We start from the raw sequence: 27208 nt of genomic DNA, 5'->3' as shown, positions 1-27208 counted from the left end.
GTCCGACTGGGGGCGGCGTTGGACAATCACTTTCTACATGCGTCCCAGCGTGCAACCCTCCTGCCACCCTTCACCACCTACTCCATCCTCACTTGTGGGATCAGCAATTCAGATTGCATGCAAATCCGGGAGCGTCACTGTGGACGTGTGTGTGTGTGTGTGTGTGAGTGAGTGAGTGAGCAAGAGAGAGAGAGAGAGGGAGAGAGAGGAAAAGAGAGGGGGAGAGGAGAGAAGTGTGGTTGCATTCCTGGAGAGAGATCCCTGCCCCTTCCTCCTTCTTCCTCCTAGTTCCTCTCTTCCCTCCTGGTCTCCCAGCCGGCGGCGGCAGAGAGGGATTTCGAACCCGGGCTGCAGATGCGAAGAGCAGGGCTGCATGGTTAAAGCGTAGAGAAGTTGTGGCAAAGGCGGCTGGAGCAACCTTTAGCGCACTCGAGAGAGTTTGGAGTTTGCATTTGGACGCACCGTGCGGTCAAATCCAATCAGAGAAAAGTTTACTTTTCTGGTTACATCCGTGGTCATGGGCTCCCAGCGGACACTCAGGGCCGGCCGGACGGGGCTGCTCCTGGCGGGGCTGCTCGTGGCTGTGTGGCAGCTTTGCGCCGCAAATTGCCCGGAGAAAGAGTTGGAGGACAGAGAAGAGGAAGCCAACATAGTTCTAACCGGTACCGTGGACGAGATAATTAACAAGGACCCGGTGCATAACAACTATTCCTGCAAGGTAGGACTTTTCATGTGCTTTCCGAAACGACTGCGCCCGAGCGCATGTACACCTGCTGATGGGCTTTAATAATATCTAATAGGCTATCTTTACCCTTGTGTAGCTGATGGAAGCCATTACCTTCCAGTTCCAACTCTCTAAAAGGCATCATCAGCTTGCCTGAAAAACATTTTACAAACTCATTCATTCAGAAGCATTTGGCAGCGGTTACATGGACAGTGCGAGTGAATCCACATTGCTTTCAGAAATAGATGGATGGTGTTTTTTCTCTCTCTCTCCCCTCTTGCCAATTACATAGCCATAAAGCAGGCCTAACCGAGCATGTAATCATCCCAAACATGTTGTAGCAGGAAAACTGACAGGTAGCGCGTACTTGATGTCCCCTCATAAATGCTGAAAACATGCAACATGCCATTTCCAGTGGATGCAAGGAATCTTGAATTTTATAGTTTTTCTGACAATTGGCATCCTAAACTAGGGCTTTGTGACTTGTGGATAACAGGTCATATAAAAAGATCACACACACACACACACACACACACACACACACACACACACACACACACACACACACACACACACACACAAACAACTTTAAGTCACTGCTATGTATAGTTATTCAGTACATTGTCACCATTCATTAATGAGCAACCTGGAGCTGTAATATTTTCAGCAACATAGACATATGATCTACAATTAATTGCCTTTATTTAATGATGTATTTAATTTAAATTATAGCCTAAAGTGCTAAAAGGAAAAATTTCAGTCACCCTTCCTCCATCTCTGACTTGTGGTAGACCACTCTATAATCTGTGAAAACTAAACAAGTTTTATTTGGTCAGCTTTCCCACTGCGCTTTTCCTGCGCCCACTTGCTTCCCGTTTCCCCGTGAATGAATGGAGTAGATTAGAGGCGCACAGCTCCAGAAACCACCACCAAATTCTGAAATGAGACAAGAGAGCACACACGTAAGAAAGGAGTGAGCTTTCCCATGACGTATGAAGCAGCGTTTGCTGCACTTGATGGGCACAGTGCACACTGGTGCGTGCAGTATCGTAGGCAACTTTTCCAGCGGCTGGGCAAATTCTGCATCTGGAAGAATTGGCTGGGTTTTCTGTAAGTTGCAAGAATCTGTTTAGGATTTGAAAATTGGGGTTACAAGCATCGGTGCCCTTGGGTGTTTCAGGGAAACCTTGATTATGTTTGAGTTCAAAATTCCCCACATGCACCCCTGTGCGTATGCATAAATGCAAATCTCTCTTTTGTCGTTCTGTAAAGGTCAGAGTTTGGCGTTACTTGAAAGGGAAGTCCAGCGTGAACCGTGAAATTCTCCTGGATGGCGGCAACAAGGTGATGATCGGCGGCTTCGGCAACCCCGGGATCTGTGACAATCAGGTGTCCGTGGGCGACACTCGCATATTCTTCCTCAACCCTGCCCCTGACTACATGAGGCCCGAACACAGGAACGAACTTATGCTCAACTCAAGTCTGATGAGGATTACCCTGCGTAACCTGGAGGCTGTGGAGCACTGTGTGGAAGGTAAGCAGCCAGTTTGAAGGGAATAAAATCTGGACTCTACCTTATGTAGTAATTCTTATAATGATAAACACACAGGAGCTCCTGATAAGTTTATCAGTACGTATCCTTGCTGTTTTGTAAGTCAATTTGCTGTTTTGTAAGTCAATTTGCTGTGACAGTGTTTCCATAAAGTGTGTGACATATAAGGAATTTAGTGCAGGATCTATGCTGTGGTTTCATACTCCTGTGGCTTCTGAAATTCTACAGCCCCAGGCTCAGAGTGTTGAAGTTTCCCTGAACTCCATGAAACAAGGACACCTGAGTCATTGTAGGAGCTGTGTTGCTATGGTGAGGCTCCGGTCTTTCCCAGCAAAGCCTTAAGGTGGGTGTGTCTGATAAACACCTTAAGGACAGAAGTTGAGGGATGATCCCCGACCTTTGCACCTTGAAGCTGGGCAGTTTTATTAAGTCTGAGGTGAAACTCTTGAACTCTTACATACACATAATGCATGACGTGGGAGCATTCCGGAGCAATGCACATTCCCTCCGCTTAATGGCGGGAGAAAGGGAAAATGACTCTCAGCTCACACGCGTTCTCAAAAAAGTAGAAATAGGTGACGTGTTTTAAATATTGTTGTTTATTCAACTGATTTGCTTCAGCCCACAACAAGCCGATTAAAAACCGTTCCTCTTCGGCCGAGAAGTAATTTGTCAGGCTCTTATGAGATAAACTGTGCAGCCATGACTAATAAATCTCAGCATCTACCAAGACTGTAAGACTGCAGCACCCTGTGCGCCCCCCCCCACTCATGCCAGTGAGCTGTGAGCTTGCTGCTGTTTAACTTTTACTGGTGCTTGACAATGTTGGCAGTGGTTCAAAGTTCGACTGTTACACTTACACAAGCCGGGAGCAAGAGAGCGAGGAAATGAATCAGAGCACGAATCACCTTGCTGAAGGCATTCTGGGGCAATCACTGGTTCCGAGTTGCGGGGGTCTATATTCTGGGTACTTTCCTCTAAGCAGTTCTGGGTGGCAGGATGTTCCAGTGGATGGAGCTTGTTTGCAGTGTTAAGTTGCATTTGGCACTCACATAAAACTTCTTCTGTTTGTCTGTCTAGGCACGAAACACTGCACTGCTAACCTTTTTTATTCAGCCCCCTTTTCTTCTCTTCGGACTCCTGTTGTGGAAAGGGGAGTTTCTTGGCTCCGACAAACTGTCTAGAATGTGCCCTTTTGGTTACGGGGCTTTGTGTTTGAAGAGGGTTTACGTCGCATTACCTGGTTTTCTCATATCGATTTACAGCTGAAGGAATAGCAGTAAGGAAATACTAGTCATTATGAAAAAGTCGGTTTATTAAGCACTTTGCTGGGAAGCTTCTGGAGCTTCTTATGCAATGATCATCCTGTAAGTAACAGCCTGCAGGACAACTGTCAGGTGCAGGGCCCTGATAATTAGCTTGAATGCCTTCATCCAGAAGAGAGTGAGCTGTGAGGCTTGTTCCAGTGAAGGGTTTTAATTAAGAGAGTCAAGTCAGATCCCATCCATTCTTATGCAGCCAGTACCCCCGGAGACTGTGGGATGTTAGCACAGCGGGACAAGACTGTACCTGCCGCAGCAACTCATTGTACCCTCCTCTGCTCTCTCCTCATTCTTGACATTTTCGATAGCTAGGATAGACTCAGGAATGCCTGGCAGAGTGCTGGGTGGGGAGGTGCATTGTCTGAGGCGGAAGAAAAAAGGCTTTGTGTGTGCTCCTTGCCACCAGAGTTTTTTTTTTTCTTTTTTCTTTTTGGACACAGTCATAAAAGAAATAGGATGAGTGATGTAGAATGAAGGCAAAACAGAGGATTATTATTTTTCTTCCTTGTTGTTGTTGCGCATGTGAGGACGTGGTTTGTGAGGGATGTTTTGTTTGCCGTGGCTTATTTGTTGGATCGGGGCCCCGCGAGAAGATAGATACCCTCAGGCTTTATGTTTCACCGTTTTTCTTCGCACTGGGTGGTGCCACTTTAGTGCCGCTTAGTCCATGCGTGCGCTCACTTGGCTGCAGGCTCTAATACAAGATTTAGCAAACATTTGCAATGTCAGTTATGTCTTAAAACGCTGTCCACCACATTTAAGATGAATAAGCAAGGCCTTCTCGGTGTTCTTTTGTGCCCCACTTTTGTATGTTGAGGTCTTATCGCCACCTACCGAAGCCCTTGCAGGCATTTCTGTTACTTAAAGGAAGAAACTGAAAATCCAGCTCTTTAATACAAATGCAGCTCCTCTCCCACATAGTTGAATTTGCACCCTGTCAGGGCAGATAAGCAGAAGGCCCTGAGGACACGCAGAATGTCTTCCTCTGTTCAACCCTCTAGCTACCAGTTAAATGTTAGCCCTGTCATTTGTGCTGTGCAGAGAGTTGACAGATAATGTGTCAAGCAGGATCCAGCAGTCATTTGCTGTGTCTTTGGAAACAAATTGAGTTGTGGATTGCAAGAGTGGATAAAGAAGGCAATTTTAGGGCTCAACTGAACTCTTTCTCCAGATATTGTGAAGAGTTTAGAAGACACACATAATGACGTAACAAAAACAGAAGGCAAACTGAAGACAAAAGTGTTTGGTGGGGGGGGGGGGGGGGGGGGGGGGGGGGGTGTTGGAAGAGAGGAAGCTGCTTGATGGAGAAGTGTTGAGTTTGCAGGGAGATTGTATCTGTCTTGCTCTGTTTATCAGCTGCTTTTGTTTCAGCTCTTGATGACTTGATGCCAAAGTCTTTCCCTTAAGGCCCTGACAAAGACAAAGAGCTGTTTCTTCCTTCTGTCTTGATCTTTTCCTCTCTCTCCTTCCCCCTCCCGTCTTCTTTATTTTGTTTCTCTCTTTTTAGGGGAGGGGGAACGAGCCAGTCAGAACTCAGCGTATAGTCATGCAACAGCTGCATCAAAGATCATTTCTTTGCCCCTTTGTGTTGCATCTATTTCAATCCATAATGCTGACTGCAGCTAGTGTGCATGCTGTCCTTCTGGGGTGATAATGAGCAGCATTTTACCACTCGACTTCCTACTGATGCTTTATGATCTGTGTGTACAGCAATCCAGAGGCTTGCAGGTTAGCCGGGCTTGTTGAGAACATGATGGGGGTTCTGGTGTGCCAGCAGGTGGTTTTGCTTAATGATGGTCGAGCAGACAGTCTTGCGGGGTGGGTGGGATGTGGGATGACTGTTTAAGCCCCCCCCTCTTCTCCTCAAGGGGCTGCTTGGAGTGAATAAAGCTGGGTCTTGCGAAAAGCTTTTTTTCCCCTCCACTGTTTGTGCAAGGAGGAGGCTTGGAATGGACTGGAATTCCTAACCTGGCTGCCCTCTCCCTCCTCCTTCTTTATTGATATGTGAGGAGATAATGATGAAATGGGGAGGAGTGAACATTTCAGATTTTACCTGCAGCTCTTCATAACGCACATGCCAATCATATGGATCCCCAGAAGAGTTAAAGACTTTCCAAAAAAGGACCTGTCATTTCGCTCAATCAGTTAATCAGTTACTAAAGGCCGTGGAAAATACTCATGCTTCAGCAGCTCAGGTTTTCAGGAATTTTAGGGCAATTTATGTGAGGTTCAAGTCCTAATTATGTTAAATTTTGACACCACATGTTGTGTACACAGGATCCTCTTGCATTAAATGACTTCTGTGTGTTTTTCCTGAAGGTTCATTTCACTTCAGGTGCAATAATCGCCTCTAAGCTTAGTGGAGTCTGCCTTTAGTTCTGGTAGAAAGGCCAGTCTCTGCTATTAAACACTCTGGGAAAACTTGCACCAAGTTTGCTGCCTTATAATTAAAATATTAGGCTCCGTTTCCACCTGTTCCTGTGCAAGGAACTGTACGGGTAGATTAAAACATCACAGTTGCACAGTGAAACATGACAACCTACCAGTTTCCCAGGTAGAAAAACATATGGCTTATGGGTAATTCCAAAGGGGGAGATGGAATTTATTTCGTTGTAAAGTGTGTGAGAACACTACACAGCCGCACCCAGATGACTGAACTAAAGCAGTCCATGTCTACATAAGCAGCCTTTTGTCTTCAGGGAGTCATGGGAAGTCAAAAAGAGTGACTTTGAGGATTGGATTTTTCTCAGGAGCCTTGAATGGATTAGGCTAAGAGTGAGACTTCATTCGTTTGCTGTAGAGTTTTTCCACAAAGGTGTATCCTTGATAAATCTGTGTACCCTGTGTGGCTTATGTCAAAGCATTTATGCAGTGAAGTGAACTGAATTGGGCAAATGGAAAAGGCTAGATGGATGGCTTTGATGAAATAAGCAACAAAGGCAAGGAGGGAGTGACAAGACCAGTGGACCTGTGTGCCATCTAGCCCAGAGTCTCCGGAGTTACTGCGCATTTTACATTTTAATTAAAAATGCAGGAGTGGAGTGCCTGCTTGGCATAGCGATAAAGGGGGCTGAAAATGAAAAAGCCATGAAAGACGGGAGCGAGCAAAGGAGGAACGGACCACTTAACCGCAGTCTGCTCATCTTGGCTTGTTTCCCGGCTCAAAGCAGGAGTGTATCACTCCGCTGCTGATTAGAATCACAGATGGCAGTATGTGATAGCGATAGTAAGCAAAAACACCTACATGTAGTGACATGCCTGTCACTACCTGTGAGATGTTGACACGCTCAAAGTGTACACACAGACATACTGTGTAACATCAGGGCTGTCCTGATATACTACGTTTTGTGTAAAAAAGCCGTCAGAGCCTGGCTTCATGCAACAACACGCGATTGCATCTTCTGATATGTAAAGTTCGTCATCTTTCTTTAATTGTGACAAAGCGAAAGACATTTAAAAGATCTCAGCACTCGATGTAGGACTTCATTCCAGTCACGGCTCTCTTTGGCTAAATACAACATGATCAAATGATTTAGTAAGTCTTTTGATAGTAAAGATGACGGTTTTCACCATACAGCGATTGTTTTAAGGCTAACGGAACTGAAAAGGAGATGTAAAGTTAGCTCGTGTCAAAGTCCCAGTTAAGCTCTTCTTTAGTCCAGGACCAGGAAAGTGAAATTGACTCCGGAGGCTCTGAGCAGGGCTTTGGATGTACAGTGACCCGGAAACTTTTCTCTTCTGTCCTCAACATAAAGAGTTCAGAGCAGCAGTCTGCATGAGATCTGGGCTCTCTCCAAGGAACTGGATCCGTGACAAAATTCCTGCTACCAAGGCCACATTTCTGGAGCCGGGCAGCTGCTGTGGCAAGTGCTGCTACTTACTGTCATGCCAAAAACATCAGGTTTAGAGAAAAGAGTTTCGGTGAGACACGGGGAGGGAAGGGGGGATAGCAGGAGCCATAATGTGATTTGTATTTAGGTCAGGTCAGCTGTCACTCCAAAACTTCTTAGATCAAGAAAAACGGAGAAGAAAAAGTTTTTTTTTAACCCTGTGAATTCTTTTTGTTTGAAGCTACAGAGGCTTTGTTTTCTAATGTCTCTTCCAGAGAAAAAGTTTGACATGGAGAGATCTCTGGGGTGAGAAATAAAGCCTTACTTCACTTGTGGCAGATGTACAGAATAAGTGGGGGATTTTCATCTGTCTTACACCACGGCTGGATTAAAGCAGGAAGAAACGAGTTCAGGGTTTAATTAGATTTGGGCCCCTCTGGATGTCTGATGCAGATGCACTGACCCAGTGCTTTTAATTACAACTATCATGCTCCTTGTTGTCTCGTGGTGCACACCTGCTATATACTGTCATCCATATATCTGCCAAGTGCAGCTAGTTTTGTGTTATCTTTGTGGGCTTCTCTGTAGTGCCAAAGCAGCTTCCTGTCTTTGGCGAAACCTCCCTCAACTTTTTGAGGAAGGTTTTTGTGTCTAATCCTATGCATCTCTGAACTGAACACCGACTTCCTTAGGATGATACACTTACAGGAAGCAGGGTAGACTTGACAACATGGGGCCCACTGTTCACAAAACAAATCTTAGGATTTACACAAGCTTTTCCCAGTGTTGTCTTGCTCCTCAGACAACAGTTTAGTCTGCTTTACTTCCTTTCTTCCCCTTCATCCATCTCTCTGTGGAAGGATAGTCAGGGTGAACCCAGGATGAACACCTCTCCTTCCCTTGTGACTTGACCTTCACAGTTTCCTTCTGCGTTTGCCATCATGTTTATTTTGCTTCCGACTTTCAGTTCGCATCTTCAATCATGTTCTCACTTCCGGATGACGACCTGTACGTTTGTCTGTCTGTCACTGTGTGTGTGTGTGTGTGTGTGTGCCTTTGTCATACCTTTGTGGCTGGTTTATACATTTGAGCTTGCTGACCAACCACAATTTGGATTTTATGCCTCTGCTCTTACCTTTAACACATGTTAAAGTATTTTGTTGCCTGATCTCACTCTTCTGTACTCCCACAGTCATCATCTTCCTCCTCCCAGTGTTGCCATATTACTGCACTTCCACCTGTAATTAGACTGGAATCCCATGCCCCGTAAAGCTGTCAGTCCTAACAACCTGGTGCCTCTGACCTAATTCTGTATGCTTCTCTCAGCGTGTCTCTCTGCCAGTTTACTCACAAAAAGTCAGTTAAATTATAACCCTGGACAATCAGAAATTGTTTACAGGCGTAGAAAAGTACTATTGCATACGTGTGATAAAAGTTTGCTGTGAGGCCTTCTCTCACATCTGTGAAATTGCCTAAAGCTATGACATTGGAGGCACTAATGGCTGGAACTCAATGCTGTAAGCTAGAAAGAGAAAAACAGGTCTAGAGTTTGAAAGAAGTGAGCTCCCCTTTTGTGCATGCACTGGAGTAACCCACTTCTTACTGTTGATGGATGAGTTTCATCGTGCGTAATTTTAGCACCATGTTTTGACAAAAAATATCAAATAAATATCTGCTGCATCGGTGTTGATGTGTGACATATTTGAATTTGCTGCTATCAAACACATGAACGGAGTGTTGCTGCATGTATTGATGAAGAAACGTAATACTGGCTGTAGGTAACAATGTCATGATGGATGAGAGATTAGACTTTTCAAGTCAGTGCCATCAAAGATGCTCAAGTTTCGTTTACTTTTACTGAGTTATGGAATTTATGATATGTATTATCTTGACAAACCACTTGAGATGACTCCCCTGAGGAGTAAAACCTCTTGGGACACCCACACCTCCTCTTTCTTTTTTGCTTTGCCCTTCAGGCTTACAGATTTGTCTGGCTGGAAGGAGGCACCGGTCTGCCCCTGTTGTTTCAGCCAACAATGACAAGGACGTGATGGTTTTCAGAGGGAGATATCTGGCAGAGGATGTCTCACTAGCTTAAGCTTGTATCTGTATACACACATTCACATAAACACAGACACAGACTTTACTGTCTCCAAATCCGAATGAAACATAAACATAATCCAGCGCGTTTGTGACCCAGCCTGTGCACTGTGATTATTTTCAACAATTTTTCGAAGAAATGCACGACCGACTATGTCGTGACGTAGTGAGTACACACAGATAAGATGTGAGTTTTAGGGTTGTTAAAGTTATATGTCTGCATATAAAGGATACACATATAGAAAAAAAGATTTTCAACACTGAAAAGAAAACAACACCAAAATTGACCATATAACTAAGAACATAGTACTTTAAAACTTTTGCAATCCAGTAGTAAAACGTGTCTCTCATATAAATGAAACACTGAATTTCAGTGGGATTGCCTGCATAACTAAAAGTTCTGTAAAATAAAAAATAAATAAATACAGTTCATTTTATTTTTTTATATTGTTTTATTATATTTCCAGTCTGATCTTATTTCTGTTTTGATTTTCTTTTACATATTTCCAGTATTGCCGGCCCCATCGGTGCACTTTGGTCAGTCGTGTTTTTGAGTGTGTTTTCAGTTGTTAGTGGAAAATCAATCACAATAGCTTGTGAGCCTAAAAATGTAAAAGTATACAACACAATTAGGAGGTTGGACACGTGAGGAGAATCTTCCCCTGGATAGAAGCAAATATTTAAATGCAAATAAGCAATTTGAAACCTGATTGCAATTGAATGAAATTCTGATTTAATGCAGTTCTTTACTACAGCAGTGTGTGTTAAAGGTGTTGCGTATGCAACAGTTCTGCACAACATGTCTACAAGAGAGAAAATGTGACTGGTAATCTAGAACAGAAAGGAAGAAGTGAAGTCCAAGATTAAAGAGCACGAGTGATGGGGAGAGACAGCCGATGGAGAAGGGCAAACAGAACAAGAATGGGAATGAAGGGAAGGGATAAAAAGAACAAATAGTACAGGGAATGCAGAAGAGAAGAAGAAAGAAACGCAAAGTCAGCTCAAAGTTAGAGCTATTGAACTGTGAAGAAAAGGATGAAGACAGACATTATTGATTAGGTTTCTCAAAGATTTAGCACATACAGCAGAATTTATGGCATTTTAGTCCAAATTTAGCCATTAGGACTATTGGCTGCTGAACACAGCCTTTAACAGATAGCTTCCCTCTGAAATCCCTTAAAACCCATCTTAAAAAATAATAGTTAAGATGCTTACAATATCATCCGCATCGTCTCTTCCACTTCTATTGCTGCCACTTTGTTAGCTGTTCTTGAACCCACACAAAAAAAGGAGAAGCCTTGAAGTCATTGCCCAGAGGCAGCTTTTGGCGTTTTCCAGCAGAAGCATAGTGCCTGAGAGAGGCTTGGCCTGAGGTAACAAGTTCTATCACAGACTGCAAGTTGTTGCCAGAAGTATGCCCGGATCAGCCTCTCCAAATCTCTCCTTGTTGTCACTCAGAAGCCCCTTGTGCTGCATAACCCAGCCATTTTTAACATCCCTTGATCCTCTCGTGACCATGAGAGCTAGAGAACATACAAAAAAAGTTTGTAAAGGCATCTTTCTCAGTGATGATTTTCCTCCTCTGTGAGTGGGTAGAGGCATGCTCTGGAAGAGCACTTGAAACAGACATGTTCGAGAGGGCTCTTAGAGAAATATATTAGCATTGAGATGGATGGAGGCGTTGAGTGCGGCGAGTTTGGGTTTGCGGTGTTCTAGTCTTCAGCAGGCTACGTGGCCAGCAAATTCAAGCAACATGTAACCGAACAGCTTTCTAAAGTATAGTTGTTGTAGTTGGGATATTTACTCCCCTGCACTCACAGAGTCCTTGCTGCAGGATTCAGTTAGCTCCTGCTATAGTATAAAGATAAAAAAAAAGTGGAGCATCTGGTTATAGTAAGGTAAATACATTTGTATAGCACCTTTCAACAACAAGACAAGTGTGCTACATGAGACATAAAAGGCATTGATTGTTGAGGGATACAGAGGAACATATAATAAAATAAGGAGAAATTGAAAATACTTTTTTGTCATCAGTGCAGCATTGCTCATCAGGAACAGGACAAGTGTGAGCCTGTGAGCTCAGTGTATTCAGCAAATGAGAAGATATAACACGCCATGTCTTTTATTGGCTGCCTTAAATCTTATGCTTTATCTTCAGTCAATATTAAATTAAGTCCTTTAATTGCTGTTTAACTGCGAAGTGCTTTATGTGCAGGTTCGGGTAATTTTGCCAACACAGTATTCTCCTTCCTCATCTGCACATCAGCGACCTTGATCTAGCACTCGATACAAAGTTCCCACTGGAATTTCCCCGAGGTCCTTTTTAACTGGTTAACTTCCAGGGTCTTGTTTCGGCTCAGAACAGGCTCAGAGCGTTGTAGCCTCCACACATCCTGTTCCATTTAAACAAGGGAAGAGTTAAAGGCATCAGGTCATCCTCCAGTTAACCTTTACCTGAAGCCAAAAGGGACTTTGAATTGGTTATGGGATGAGAGGTTAAAACAGGGTCAGGCGTCTTCACAGCGCCAACGTGACACATTCCCAGGACGAGCATACGGTTGAACTATGCATTGCTTGAACTAAGTGACTGCTGCACAGAGTTTTTTCAATGTGTCTTCACCTTACTTTATTTATGATGATGTGACATTGAAACTCTTACTTTTAAAGGAAATCTGATCACTTGGCTTCCTGAGTGAACTAGACCCAGCTGGCTGTACAGAATGTATATTGCTCTTGCTCTAAAGACCATCCACCCCCTTCCTCTTCTTTTCAGTGCATTATTTGTTCTAAAGCAGTGCATTTGTTGCACACCACTGAAGCCGATCTCTCCCTTTGTCCCCGTATGTGTTTCTGCACGTCTGTCTGTATGTGAGTCACTCTGCTGTTCCCTATCTATGTACCTCTCTCTCTCTCTCTCCCTCTCTGTGTCTCTTGGTCTGGCTCTCTCTTCTTCGGTTGGGTCTGTGCAGATTGAATTTGCTGGTTAGGATGCTTCTGGAATCTTGATCAGCTCTAATTTACATCTAGACAATCGTACGAGTTGAGAGGCAATTTCTCTCCTCCTCTTCTTCCTCTGTGTTCCCCTCCTTGAACCTCCTATTCCTCCTTTTTGTCCTCCCTTTCACTTCTGTGGCTTTGCCAGCGGCCCCCATCCCTCCTCCTTCATTGTGTTTTTCGGAAGATGGGAACTAAAGGACAGAGAGGGAGTCACCTCAGCAGTAGACTAAACTGAATGCTTCTGGAGTTCATCACCGCTCTCCTGATAATGAACTCTACACACTTGTCAGAGCACATACGTGCACAAACACACACACACAAACCCCTTCTGTTAGCTTTAAGCAAGCTTTGAACAGCACAGTCAGCCTTATGTTGTACTGTGTGCCCTCTCCTCTCCCGAGTCAGAGCCTGGAGTTTCAAACAAAGCATTTAGAAAGTGTTTTAGCTCACAGAAATTACTTGCACGTATGCTGACCTCAGGATTTGGAGAAAAAAAATGTCCATGTTTAATATAAGCAACCACCCTATTAACAGTACATATGATTAAAAAAAACAAGAAGCAGTTCACAAAGCAGTATATTTTACAGTCATAACAGCCACTCTAGCATTTTTTGATTTGTTTACTATCTCACCAGGACATGGCTACGGGATAAATATGAGCTTTGTCTCCTGTGTACAGAGAATGGTTTTGAATGTGTTAGTTTGACATAAGTGATGGAAGTCGCTTTAGTCTGTGCTCAGAGAGGAGCCATAGCCTAGAATCGTTCAATCTGTTTCAATGGAGCGATAGAGCTTCTGCTGAACAATTGTGTGCAGTATGTTGGGCCAAGTCACAATCTTTCAGCTGGCAATTATCAGTCCTACAACCACCTGTTCACAACGTATTTGCAAATATACACAAATCCATACTAATTTACTGCAAAAAGAGTAAGAGTATTTGACATAGATTACTTTTTTTGCACAGGTGATTTGAGGGAACTAAAGGAAGCTTTGACACAAAGGACGCCTTGCAGCTTCTAAACGCCTGAGGTGTACATGGTGTCATCTAGTTTATCTACCATGAGTTTTTTGATAGTTTGTTACCCTGGGATTGATTGTTTGGTTCCCCATCTCTGAGGCACTGGGTTCGGTGGTCATGTTGATCTCTGTCACTATCTCTATATAACTCTTCATTCTCGCTTACGACAGCTTAACAGAGTTGCGCTGTTTGTAAGTTAATTATTTCATGGTGTGAATACTCAAGAATGCAGACTACTGATTTTAGCAAAGTCCCTAATGTTATGATCATCGACACTATAACATGATTGAGGGGCGTTTCTCTTCTTTACTTTTTAAGTTTTCATATCTCGGCTGTTATAAATGTAGATACCAACCGATTTGCGAATAGCTAATGTCGCCCCACCGATGAATCAGTTGTGCTCTGTGTAGCAATCAAAAAGACAGAAATAAGACATAAATTAACCACCGATCCACCCAAACATACCCAAACAAACAAGAAGCACCTGTGCAGTGGCCGATCATTGATAGCTGATAAGTTCATCTCCTCACTCGACCTGTGAAGTTAGCTGTCAAGAGTCTAAAGCAATTTCCAAACAGTTCTGTCTCTACTTGTTAAATACAAATTAAAGTAACAAATGACTTCTGCTGTCACATAATATATAGAACAAAGAAAGTCGATTTTTTTTCAGTGAGTACATTTTTCAACACTCCACTGAATGATCGAATTATTAACTATAGGTGTTATGCACAGCTTTTGGGCCTGTTGAAACTGATACAACACTCAGGAGTCACTTAGCAAATTGCAGCTGAATTCCAAAATAAATGTCTTATGAAGGACTGTCCAGTATATTACCATTCAAACCACTAAGAAAACAGATTTGGTTTGGTATTTGCTTTATTTGGCTTCAGAATGAGACTTTTCAGCTGCTCATTTTGAAATATTTGGTCCCCAGGATAGAAAGTGATCCATTAAAATTATTGCATCCACCTTACTAATGAACACCAACAGTTGTTCTACATACTTTCCCTGGTGTAGTTTTGCTTTGGGAGACTCGGGTTCATACTGATTGCACCTGAATTAACAAATGAAGCAATGTCAATGATCATTCTACTTAATTCAGCACAGTATTAGTTGTTTTGAAAGCAGGATATATTCCAAATCCTTGCTGCCTTCACCTGATCTTCTCACTGTGACATTTATAAAACTGATGCATACCCAATCTTATCCAGTTGAAAGCAGTTGAAAATCACAACAAATAGGAAGGGTGGACATGAAATCATTGGGGGGCCTGTCAGTCTGCCAAGATATGTTCCTCCAAAGGTTTAAAGTTGGTGGATTACCTGCAGTCAGTCATGGCTGCAGTGTTTTGGATTCGCTCGCTTTAGCCCTGCCATCATTCCTTTGAAGAAGCCGAAATGAGATCCCCTCCATGCAAATCACTTGGCTGGTTTGAGATGAAGCGCCGACAGTCCTGATAAAGGGCGACGCTCCACTCTCAGAAAACCGATAGCGTATGAAGTTTATTAAAAAAGTCCCTTTCCCAAGAGCACCCCCTTTCCTCCTCATTTTTAGCTTTAATAGTAGAGATTTTTTTGAGTGTGATGATGCTGAAAGTTTGGTGGAACGCATCATCCTAGTTTTATGTGCAAATGTCTTTACATTGTGCGTACATTTACATTTCTGTGTGTATTTGCATACGCGCATGGATGGAGGGGAGCGGCAGCTTTTTTCTCGATATGCAGAATATGAAACCTACTGAGAGCAAACTTTTTAATTTCATTCCTCTCCGCCACCAGTCTGCCAAATTAAGGGGGATTGAAATGTGTTTTTTTCATCAACAGCAGACTTTAAGACCAAACTGTTATCAGCTTATTCATTTACTGAGCCCTGAAAGGGAGTTTGAGCTCAGCTAGTTAGGGGAGGGATGGGAACTTAATTATTGTGTGTGCGGGTATGGTGAGAGACCAGAGGAATACACGCTCAGCGTTGGAGCAGATTGTGAATGATCACCCTCGGGCTACCACCAGAGCTTCTCCTCTTTAGATCTGTGTTGACAAAGGCTCGGAGGCCAGCTTTTGGTAGGGTGTGGAGGCTTGGAGGGGGGGTAGCCTTTGTTGTTGACTTCTTGTCTTTTTGAACCCTCTCCTCCCAACCACCTGTCTCCCATCGTGTCTGATTATCAAAGCTCTAAAGCTGAAAAGAGTGCATGCTTCAGACTTTGAATATCATATTTGCCGTTCTCCCCTTGGGAAACAAAAATAAAGCTTTTTGGTGGGAGGGGTTTGGTGAAATAGCCTGAATCATGGTCATAGACCATCTTAGGGCCACAAACTCAAGTTCACAGAACGAGGAATTGTTGGAAGCAGAAGGGATTAAGGAGAAGGGTTGCTCTAAAGAATCAGGGTATTGTTGCAGCCTGCTCATCAAAGCGTAAAGATTTTTGAAAGAACGAATGGGGCTTTTATGGAGATACACTGCTGACCTCCCGCTCGATCGCACGCACACAGAGAAATATCATTACATTTGAACTAAACATTTTGCTCCCCTGAACTTTCCCCCACAGTTTTTTCCACAGTTTTCTTCTGCTCCGTGTTTACATCTGACGGAATGCTTATAAATAATTAACAGATTTAATGCATTAACTCTGAAGTAATGAACTGTAACCCTCTTATCTTTGTGACATTAGCGGTAACAATTTGGTTTCTTTGTTTTCAGAGCCAACTGTTTCCTCAATTTCTCCTGCGCTTGTCTTAGATCGTTTGCCAGTAAAGCATGGTGGGCAGTGTTTCGGTCATTTGATTTGCAGCTTTTAATTCACACGCTGCGCCTGTGCTGATATAACCATTGTGATCCTAAAAAGTCATCAGCCCTGCTACGCTTGTTGAGGATCCACACACACGCACGCACTCAAGCAAACTTTATCCTGCCCATTTCTGGTTAGGCGCGCAGGTTCTTATGCCTGCAGATTATTCACGGGGATTTCATTCTAAATGAGGTGAAATTATTGCTCTCTGTGAACCGGGTCTTTCAGAAGTCACTGCCAGAGCTTGAGCTACTCTTTTTTGTTTTTTGTTCTGCTTCCCTTTTGTTGGTGTGCATGGCAGAGTAACCTGACCCTGGATGTGACAGGCGCTCAGCTGAAAGAAAAAGCCATTTTTAGCAGTGATTTTAAAGTGCATGTGTGTGTATGTGTGTTAATGATTGTCACAGACTTGGTTTAAGGTAGAAAATCTGCATATGTTCTTATTCTGGATTCTTTTTGCAAACACTTGGCTTCCTTATGGATGTTTCATATTGACAAAACGAGAGCCAGACTGATGCTGGATTTTAGAGGCCATTGTCGATGATTAGACTAATAAATTTCGACATTAATGTATTGATTGATTGTCTTTGTGTACAATACAGTTAGGCCTATTATAGGTTAACTTTCTTTAAACTATTCCAAACAGTCACTTTTAGTCCAATACTTTGTGCAAAACATAAAAGAAAATCAGCTATTTGAATGAAGCAATCAGATGACGATCACCTCACTGCCTCTAATTTAGCAGGTGAGAGCACAAATGTAACAGGTGGTTATTCTGCTGTAAAACTAGCAACACAAGTTCCTGGATAGCTTGTTAGTTAATTTGCTGTTGCTAATTATACCCGTAGCGGTAGCCACATGTTAATTTAAAGCAGTGTCTCTCACAGTCATAGTTTACAGTGCAGGACTCACTTTCTACAGCCTCTGAGGAAGAGTTTGCATGCTTCTGTTGTGGAACTCTGCATATTTGCGCTTTCCAGGCCTGGCTTTCTCCCTTGCTGTGAGTGTGTGAAAGTATTTTGTGTGGTCACTCAATAGTGCTGTAAATGCCTGCATGCACAAACACCAACACACTTTGATGTCTTTGACCACAAGTTTATTCAGCATTTGAAGACAGTCAAGTGAGACAGGACTCTGCTGTGTGTGTGTGTATATGTGCAGGGCTTTGTGTACATGTGCTGCATGTCAATGAGAAATGCACATAAACTCAGCTCCAGGTCCGCTCCTTTCAAACACTCCTACTCGGTTGTCCTTCTCGGTCCTCTCCTGGCTTCCGAGTCATCTGCAAACATCGTTAACATACTTGGTGTGATGACTGTCAGCCTCTCCCAGATGGCAGTGGTGGATGTTTGCGCAGGACTATTATCAGCTTCAGCACACGCTCAGTCATTCAGATCGCTTCAGCTGAACAACAGCCAAATTCAAATATCCCAGTTCATTTTTTCCATTCCAGATTTATCCTCTCTCTTCAGTCCTTTCCGACTTGGGAGTGTCTTGTTCTGCTCTGTCGCTTGCAGAAGACTGAAGTGGGATGAAAAATTATGGTGAGATGAGTGCTTGTGGGGCAGAGAGGGGCTACATTTGGAGTTTCTCTGATGTTGGGGGAAAGGGAGCGTGTAGCTGGTGGCTGGGGAGAGTGTACTCCTGCTGTTTGGGCAGCCCTTTTGTCTCCTTAATGACCCGGCCACGTAAAGTTAGCTGCTCTATTCAGAAGGCATTAAGGGTCATTTTACCTGATGACGGCTGTTTCCCCAGTCACTTGCCTGGGGGAGGGGAGAAGCGTGTGGGAGATTTGTGTCCACTGGGAAACCATGATGCATTTTGGAGATGGTTGTTCGCCATTTTTGCAACATTTTACTTTGTAGTTAGAGAAAAATTGCTTACTACTCCGTATTTGCTCAGTTAGTGTGATGATGTTGTACTTTACTGAACATTTGGAGAATTTTCTTTTCACTTGCCTTCCCCCTCTACACAAAGGTCAGGGTTTAGTTGCGCTACAGAAATCCAGAATCTGGTAGGGATTTATTTCACCTAATCTTGCTGAAATGAATGCTTGAACCTGGATCCTTCTGTTGAACGCCGACCTCGTTTAAGTTGCTTCCAAGTTCAGAAGCATACATTGCTGTAGTTCCTGCACAGATTCACTTAAAGCATCTGTTGTTCCACTGTGTCCTTCATCAATCATGCTAAATCAAGTTACAGAGACATTTATAGGACAAAGGGACAGGAATAGGAGAAACTAAGCTTTCAAAGTTGTGGCAGAAGCCCAGAAAGACATTACATTTGTTTAAGTGGGCTACTTAGACATTGATTCACCCTCCATAAAATGTCCCAGATACTTTTTGAAGTTACACACATTAAACTAAAAAGCAGAGGTCCAGTCTTGTAAAGACCAGCCAGATTTTTGCCTGTCAAGTAAAACCTCACTGAGAGAGCTGTTTCTTTAGTTGTCTTGTTTAAATTACTGTAGTATGTTGTGTTTTGATGCTATGCAAGTACCAGATGGGCTGCAAAGTCTGAGAACATACAAGTGCAAATGCATGGTTGGCACACTTGTTCAGTTTGACATCTCTCCGTTTTTTCATTCTCAGACCTCACGAGCATCATGTGAGTCCAGGCAGAGTTTAGGCACAGTTTCAGAACTCATCCGTGTCTTCCCTAGTAACATGATCACATGACCGTTCAGATACACTGGGCATGGCTGTGTTAGTCGTGTCAGAGTAAACAGGAAGCAGAGGGTAGGTTTCTCAGTTGTGATTAATCAGGAAAGGACCCGCAGTGACTAATGAAACCCAATCACTTTAGCGATTTTCAGTTTCTACCTGTCAAAAGTGCAAATTGACTGTCTGAGTATCCTCATCGTTGCGGGAGATTTTTCAAAAGGTCGATTTTCATTGATCTAAAAATGCTTTGCATGCTGACTGAAGGCCAAAACAGCGTCAAAAAAAACTTTGTTTAAAAACCGCCCATTTAAGTGTCGACAAGTCCTATTTTATACAAATAAATAAATGGGGCTATCGTGGCTCAAGAGTTGGGAGTTCGTCTTGTAATTGGAAGGTTGCCGGTTCGAGCCCCGGCTTGGACAGTCTCGGTTGTTGTGTCCTTGGGCAAGACACTTAACCTGTTGCCTACTGGTGGTGGTCAGAGGGCCCGGTGGCGCCAGTGTCCGGCAACCTCGCCTCTGTCAGTGTGCCCCAGGGTGGCTGTGGCTACAATGTAGCTTGCCATCACCAGTGTGTGAATGGGTAGATGACTGAATATGTAAAGCGCTTTGGGGTCCTTAAGGACTAGTAAAGCGCTATATAAATACAGACCATTTACCATGTATAAATAAACCGAAATAAAAACTGCTTTAACCTGGGTATTTCTGGGGAGCATTTTGTACACCTCACATGGATGTAGTAAGTAAGGCACGATGAACCTTCTCATTAGAATTCAGATTCCAGCTTGTGGTTAAGTGCTCCACTACCTGCTCCGTGGCTGAGAAATTGGCACTTAGGTAATGAAATGCCCATCGCTGACGGGGGTACTTGATTGTGCTGAGACTGCGAGAGGGGGGCCAAGTGAGAGGGGAATGGGAACTAGCGCGGGGGGCAGAGCTGGGGATGAGCCCAAGTGAACATTAAGCACACAGCAGAGAGTTGGAGGAGAATAAGTTGCGAGGCTGCTGCTGCTGGCACAGATACATCACCAGAGGAAGGGTCTGACAGGTCTACTTACAAAGTATGCTCTCTCAAGGATGAAACTGGGTGTAGGTTGGAAGCTCTGCACAACGCCAGGAGCTGGATCTGTGAAGCAGATGTCATATTTATTTATTGCTAAAATACTGACAGCAAACTCATTCCCAGCTATGATATTTTTTTTCATCTGTTAACGACTAGCAGTGCTAGGTTCAGTTGATAATTGCAAATAACACAGCAGTGCAGGTGCTAGAATGGTGTAGGAAGACTTTACAGGTGTTTAGTTCATCAAGGCCAAATAGATACAGTCCAAGAATGTGGGTGTCACGGCTGGTGTGATCCTATTACAACACGGTCATGGTTTTTACCGCCTACTACTCATCGTCTGCCTATTTGTTATTTCTTTCTCCTTCACCTACGGATGGCCCAACCCCTTCCTCAACTTCCAAACCAAACACAGTTACCTGAGTATGAAAAGCAGCCCGTTCATTATCTTTACAGCTTCCGCACTACTTTGGTTCCAGTTCCAAAAGGTATTGGAAACTGTGACCTTTGCTCCTGCTTTTGTCCGTCAGTTCTCCCCAGCATTGTCTGCCTCTGTTACATTCATGCTTCAAAAACTAAGCAGGCATTTCTGTAAGTAAAATGACAGTTGATTTATTACTAAGCGCTTCAGTGGAAAGTGAAGGGCAATCTTTGATTAAAGTCCCTCTAATAAGTAACAGCTCAAGTTAACAATGAAACCTCAGTTGGCCCATTTAGTTGGGTATTTGCACTTCTGCAGTCATGTCGTCATGTGTTGGTGCATCACATCTTAGTTTTGAATAAAACAATGCCGAATACTCGGCAATCAGTTTTAAGTGGGATTGCAGATGAAAATTCTTGGAATTCATTCATATCGTTTTCGTGACCAAGTGTCTCAAATTATCAAAAGTATCAAATATATCAAAAGGCAAATGAGAAAAAGTCTCACTAGAAAAAGCCTAAAACAGATGGTGTCTGACGTATTTGGTTTTTTTTTTTGTTAATCAGCTGCTGCCATATGAGCAGGCTGAGGATCTTTATTGTTGTGCAGTTAGCCAAAATTGTAATTAATATTTTGAAGCTGCCACAGATTTATAAACCTCCATTTCTCCAAAATGCCATTGCTTGATTTAGGTTAATTTCTTTCTTTAAGTCCTAGATTCTCTAAACTACAGCTGCTGTAATCTTGACTTTGACTGTTAGTATTACTTTTTGTTCTCTGGTACTGCAACGTTAGCCCTCATGACAAGTGCGCTATTGTTCTCCCAATTTCAAACGCCAGGGGTGAAATTGATTGAAGCAAGCATTCGACTCACTAAATTGCTATCTGTAGGGTGGAGGTTTAAAAATTCAGTGTTTTGGACACAGGTGTTTTCTTAGCAACAGATGGGAGAGGGACTTAGAGAAGAAAGGGACATCACGGAGCCTGGAGATCACTGAGAACAAGGTTGTGTTTCCAGGCCATCGTGTTCAGGAAAAAGAAACTCCCTTAGCTCCATCCATCCATCCATCTTCATCCGCTTTATCTGAGGCCGGGTCGCGGGGGCAGCAGCCTAAGCAAAGAGGCCCAGACCGCTCTCTCCCCAGCCACCTCCTCCAGCTTATCCGGGGGAATACCAAGGCGTTCCCAGGCCAGCCGAGAGATATAATCTCTCCAGCGTGTCCTGGGTCTGCCCCGGGGCCTCCTCCCGGTGGGACATGCCTGGAACACCTCACCCAGGAGGCGCCCAGGGGGCATCCTTGTCAGATGCCCGAACCACCTCAGCTGGCTCCTTTCGATGTGGAGCAGCACCTGCTCTACTCTGAGCCCCTCCCGGATGGCCGAACTTCTCACCCTATCTCTAAGGGAGAGGCCAGCCACCCTTCGGAGGAAGCTCATTTCTGCCGCTTGTATCCGCGATCTCGTTCTTTCGGTCACTACCCACAGCTTGTGGCCATAGGTGAGGGTAGGGACGTAGATCGACCGGTAAATTGAGAGCTTCGCTTTTACACTCAGCTCCCTCTTCACCACGACGGACCGGTGCAGCGTCTGCATTACTGCAGCTGCAGCCCCAATCCGTCTGTCGATCTCCGGCTCCCTTCTCCCATCACTCGCGAACAAGACCCCGAGATACTTGTACTCCTCCACTTGGGGCAGGAACTCATCCCCGACCCGGAGTGGGCACTCCACCCTTTTCCGGCTGAGAACCGTTCCAGTGCGAGCTGGAGGCCCGATGAAGCCAACAGAACCACATCATCCGCAAAAATCAGAGATGAGATTCTGAGGCCACCAAAGCGAAAGCCCTCCGCCACTTGGCTGCGCCTAGAAATCCTGTCCATAAAAATTATGAACAGAACCGGAGACAAAGGGCAGCCCTGGTGGAGCCCATCACCCACCGGGAACGAGTCCGACTTATAGGGATCGAATGGCCCGTAGCAATGGGCCAGACACCCCATACTCCCGCAACACCTCCCACAGGACACCCCGAGGGACACGGTCGAATGCCTTCTCCAAGTCCACAAAACACATGTAGACTGGTTGGGCAAACTCCCATGCACCCTCAAGTATCCTCGAGAGGATAAAGAGCTGGTCCAGTGTTCCGCGACCAGGACGAAAACCGTATTGTTCCTCCTGTATCCGAGGTTCGACTAGCGAACGAACTCTCCTTTCCAGCACCCTGGGATAGACTTTCCCAGGGAGGCTGAGGAGTGTGATCCCCTTGTAGTTGCAACACACCCTCCGGTCCTCCTTCTTAAAGATGGGGACCACTACCCCGGTCTGCCAGTCCACAGGTACTGCCCCTGATCTCCACGCAACATTGCAGAGGCGTGTCAACCAGGACAGCCCTACCACGTCCAGAGCCTTCAGGAACTCGGGGCGGACCTCATCAACAACAGGGGCTCTGCCACCAAGGAGTTGTTTAACTGCCTCAGTGACCTCGCCCCCGGAAATTGGCGGGTCATTCCCCTCATCCCCAGACTCTGCTTCCTCCTCGGAAGACGTGTCAGTGGGATTAAGGAGGTCTTCGAAGTATTCCTTCCACCGCCTGACAATTTTCTCAGTCGACGTCAGCAGTGCTCCACCAGCACTATACACAGTGCAGGTAGAGCACCGCTTTCCCCTCCTGACACGCCTGACGGTTTGCCAGAATCTCTTCGAGGCAGTCCGAAAGTCTTTTTCCATGGCCTCTCCGAACTCCTCCCACACCCGAGTTTTTGCTTCAGCCACTGCCCGAGCCGCATTCCGCTTGGCCTGTCGATACCTGTCGGCTGCCTCCGGAGTCCCACAGGCTAACCAAGCCCGATAGGACTCCTTCTTCAGCCTGGTGGCTCCCTTCACCTCTGGTGTCCACCATTTGGTTCGGGGATTACCACCACGGCAGGCACCAACCACCTTGCGGCCGCAGCTCAATGCAGCAGCTTCGGCAATGGAGACTCTGAACATGGTCCATTCGGACTCAATGTCCCCAGTCTCCCTCGGAATGCTGTTGAAACTCTGCCGGAGGTGTGCGTTGAAGATCTCGCGGACTGGGGCCTCTGCTAGACGTTCCCAGCACACCCTCATTACGCGTTTAGGTGCACCAGGTCTGTCCAGCGTCCTCCCCCGCCACCTGATCCAACTCACCACCAGGTGGTGATCAGTTGACAGCTCAGCCCCTCTCTTTACCCGAGTGTCCAGAACATATGGTCGCAGGTCTGGTGATACGATTACAAAATCGATCATCGACCTACGGCCTAGAGCGTCCTGGTGCCACGTGCACTTATGGACACTCTTATGTTCGAACAGGGTGTTCGTTATGGCCAAACTGTGATTAGCACAGAAGTCCAATAACAAAGCACCACTCGGGTTCAGATCAGGGAGGCCGTTCCTCCCAATCACGCCCCTCCAGGTCTCGCTGTCGTTACCCACGTGAGCATTGAAGTCTCCCAGCAGGACAACAGAGTCTCCAGGTGGAGCACCTTCCAGCACCCTCCCTTAGCTCCTCCGTGTGGAATAACACATACGGTTTGAAGTAGGGCTGCTCAATTAATCGAATTTTAATCACGATTACGATCTGGGCTTTCAACGATCATTAAAAATGACTGAGCCGATTATTAGCCCCTCCCTCGTTTATCCGCGACACCTTAAAGGCCGGTCCGTGAAAATATTGTCGGGCATAAACCGGTCCGTGGTGCAAAAAAGGTTGGAGACCGCTGATTAAGAGGACCCGAGGGAAGCTCTGAAAGCTAAGCAGAAGTTATTTGGAGAGGAGAGTGACTGCTGTTGGTTGAAAAGAGAAGTAAAAAAAAACAACTTCAGTGGTGTTGCACACTATTTTATATTATTTTTTTAAAGTCATTGTTAACCCTTTAAAGCCGGTCAGAGCAGCACGCTCCGTTTTGTGTAACTATTTTTAAATCCCTGTAGAACCAGAACCGTGTAAGCTAGCGCAATAATTTGTTTTGCATATGAAACCGGAGGAGTTGTACTTACATCTGATGCCATCAGCTTGTCCTCGGTCACGGTTTCCTTCCACATAAAGCTTTGCAAAAACTGCATAAAAAGCTCTTGCAGGAACAAAACATAATATTCCAGAAACACGCTTTGCCGATCCGACCAGCTGTTCGTAACACTTCCCACAGTGAAACAGACGTCAGCATGAACTGTCGCATGTCCGCCATTTCCTGGCCGAAACCGGAAGTGACGTCATTTTCGCTGAAATGTAGTTTTTTTTTAACTTGTAGGCCTTAAAAACCTATACTGGTCATGTTTGACTTTTCTGAATAGTTGCTGGGATGCTTAGAACTCGAATTGCACAGCTGGAAATAGTTTATTTTGATGCTGTTTTCTTTGCAAATTTGCATCATAGGATTGTTTTTTCGTTTTTCCTGCAGTATATAAAAATTGGTGTATCTCCAAAATAAAACTATGAAGACACTCAAAATAAATTTCCTGTTGTTGTAAACTATTTTTTGCAACTTTTTTGTATTTAAAGTTTTGAGGGATAAACCTCTTAAATTTCTCCAAGTAGAAATATATGTAAAAAAACAAAAACTATTTTCAATTTTTTTGTAGTTTATTGCACTTTTTTGCAATTAATGTAGTTACTATGGACTTAATGCATACATATTATTAAAATGTGGGCTATAACAGTTGTATAGCAACTTGAAATACTCCAACAAATGGCACTACAACATGTAAAAAAATAATATAAGCTCTGGCGGACTTGGTTCTATAGTAGGTCTTAAAGGGTTAAATAAATATCGTCAAATAATCGCGATCTCAATTTCAGTGAAAATAATCGTGATTATCATTTTTGCCATAATCGAGCAGCCCTAGTTTGAAGGGATGTGTGCGGATGAATCTCAAGGATATTTCACAAACTATACTGGAAATACAGAATAAACTCATCCCTTAAAGGCCACTTGATGCTATTTGCTTTGCCTATGCAAAATATGTGGACACGCCTCAAACCGCACATGTACCTTAAATATCCTTGTATTTTGCAGCATTTTGAAGATGATTTGAAGTAGGGCTGATGAAGCTCTGAAACTGCTACACATGTATTGGAAACTTAAGAAAATGCAGTGTTAAGTTTGACTTTGTTTGGATGAGCCAACATCTTAGCTGATGCCAGCATGTTTGTGACAGTGCATTGGTTAAACCGATACAGCAATACAGATTTACTGTCTGCGTAAGATCCAGATATCTGCTGTCAATGAACCACGCGCTCAGGCTTAATGGCAGGAGCTCTCGGCTCATTTGTTTTCTCTCATGCTTGCTCACTGCTTGCAGTGGGAGGCAGCATTTGAACTGAGACTTGGTGATAAGTCGCCATGATTAAAGGGCGGAAACACAGGTGCAGTGACTCAGTGTTTGTTCATTTGGATTTGTCAGTCGGTGGCGATAAGAAGCAAGGAGGGTTGGAGCGAGAGAGAAGGAGAGAGGCAGAGAGGTGAACAACATGTTCATTAAAGTAGCTTGCTAATGATTTACAGACACTTGAGAAATGCAGTCAGTGGAGTTAGTGAGCCAAAAAAAGGAACAGAGGGTGAATCAGAACGGCTCTGTTTGTCTTGATTCTTGGATCTCCATCCACTGTACCAATTAGCGTAATTAAACGTCCAGAATTTCAAACAGCCATTATGGCTCTAAAAACTGTGCATTGTTATTATTTCTGCAGCTCAACATCAAAACAGAGGTACCGCGAGGTGCCATACTTTTAAAGTAAAACATCAAAAGTAGTCTCATTATAGTCATGCATTCGCCCTTTCATGGAGAAGTTCAGGAGGGTGGTGCATGTGTGAAAATTGCTTATGTAACAACAGCTAGAACAAAGATTGCACAGGCAGAATTCAAATTTAAGGCCAAAATTAACATATGATGCAGTCTGCTTTTAATCTTGACTGACCATTTAACTTCAATATTTAAACAGCAGGTCCACATATACTATTGGGTAGTTGCATTGCAATATCTGTGACCATAACACAAATAGACTAGAATGTAAAGCATCTGCAACACATGTTGTTGAGACACACCCTAGTATTCGCAAAGTACTGGACATGTTAACATTTTCATATTCCCAGTATTGATAGAAGGTATTAAATTCTTGCTATTTTTTTTTATTTAAACAAAAGAGCGTAGTGGGATTGGAGAAATTTAATGGAGCGGTATTATTTCCCAATATTTTCTTTCTGTCATTTATTAATTCAGGAAATATAATGCAATGCATATCCCCCAAAAGGATATTTTATACACTGAAAACTTTTAAAATGAATGTTCCTGATTTTCAACTCAAATTTTTAATAACCGAGTACCTTTGCTTGCAGCTTCACACAGATAACTATCTCTATGTGTAATGAAAAATCACTTGTGGAATTATTGTCTTGGAACTGCAGAAAGCTCATAACCCCAACAGGTTAATTCAGTCAGACCACTTGGGAGGACAGGTCTTATTTCTAATGTCTTCCATAACCTCCTTTGGTGTGCTGCCCACTGGACTGTAAGGCAGAAACATGAGCCTTTGACATCTGGTTATCATTTCTCAACATTTTAAATTGGATATTGGGATTAGCCTGGGCTAGCCATGTGTCCCTGGGCTCACAACTGATGTAACTGGATTGCTTAGCTTGTAGTGGGCAGAGAATCCCTCCTGACTCCTCCAGGGCTTATAAAGCAATCCCTGCACTTTCACTGCACAATAATGAGCAGCTGCA

The 27208-nt window shown here is 44.0% G+C and overlaps 1 protein-coding gene across 4 annotated transcripts in view; it reads left to right on the top strand.

Annotated features, from left to right (window-relative positions):
- The first annotated feature begins 233 nt into the window (after positions 1-233).
- Positions 234-27208, top strand: part of agrn (agrin) — a 259719-nt gene continuing 232744 nt past the window's right edge. For 2 of the 4 annotated variants that reach the window (XM_085444936.1, XM_085444935.1), the window contains exons 1-2: positions 234-718; positions 1997-2258. In XM_085444936.1, coding sequence (XP_085301062.1) covers positions 518-718; positions 1997-2258 — 463 coding nt within the window. In that variant the 5' untranslated portion in view covers positions 234-517. The remainder of the gene's footprint in view (positions 719-1996; positions 2259-27208) is intronic. The other 2 variants (XM_085444938.1, XM_085444937.1) reach the window with 1 other exon arrangement.

The sequence above is a fragment of the Copadichromis virginalis genome, linkage group LG20 (assembly GCF_057382275.1).
Source record: "Copadichromis virginalis isolate Kocher_CV1m ecotype Utaka linkage group LG20, C_Virginalis_male_GT1.1, whole genome shotgun sequence".
Classification (NCBI taxonomy): domain Eukaryota; kingdom Metazoa; phylum Chordata; class Actinopteri; order Cichliformes; family Cichlidae; genus Copadichromis; species Copadichromis virginalis.
This window is presented reverse-complemented; position numbering and strand designations above follow the sequence as displayed.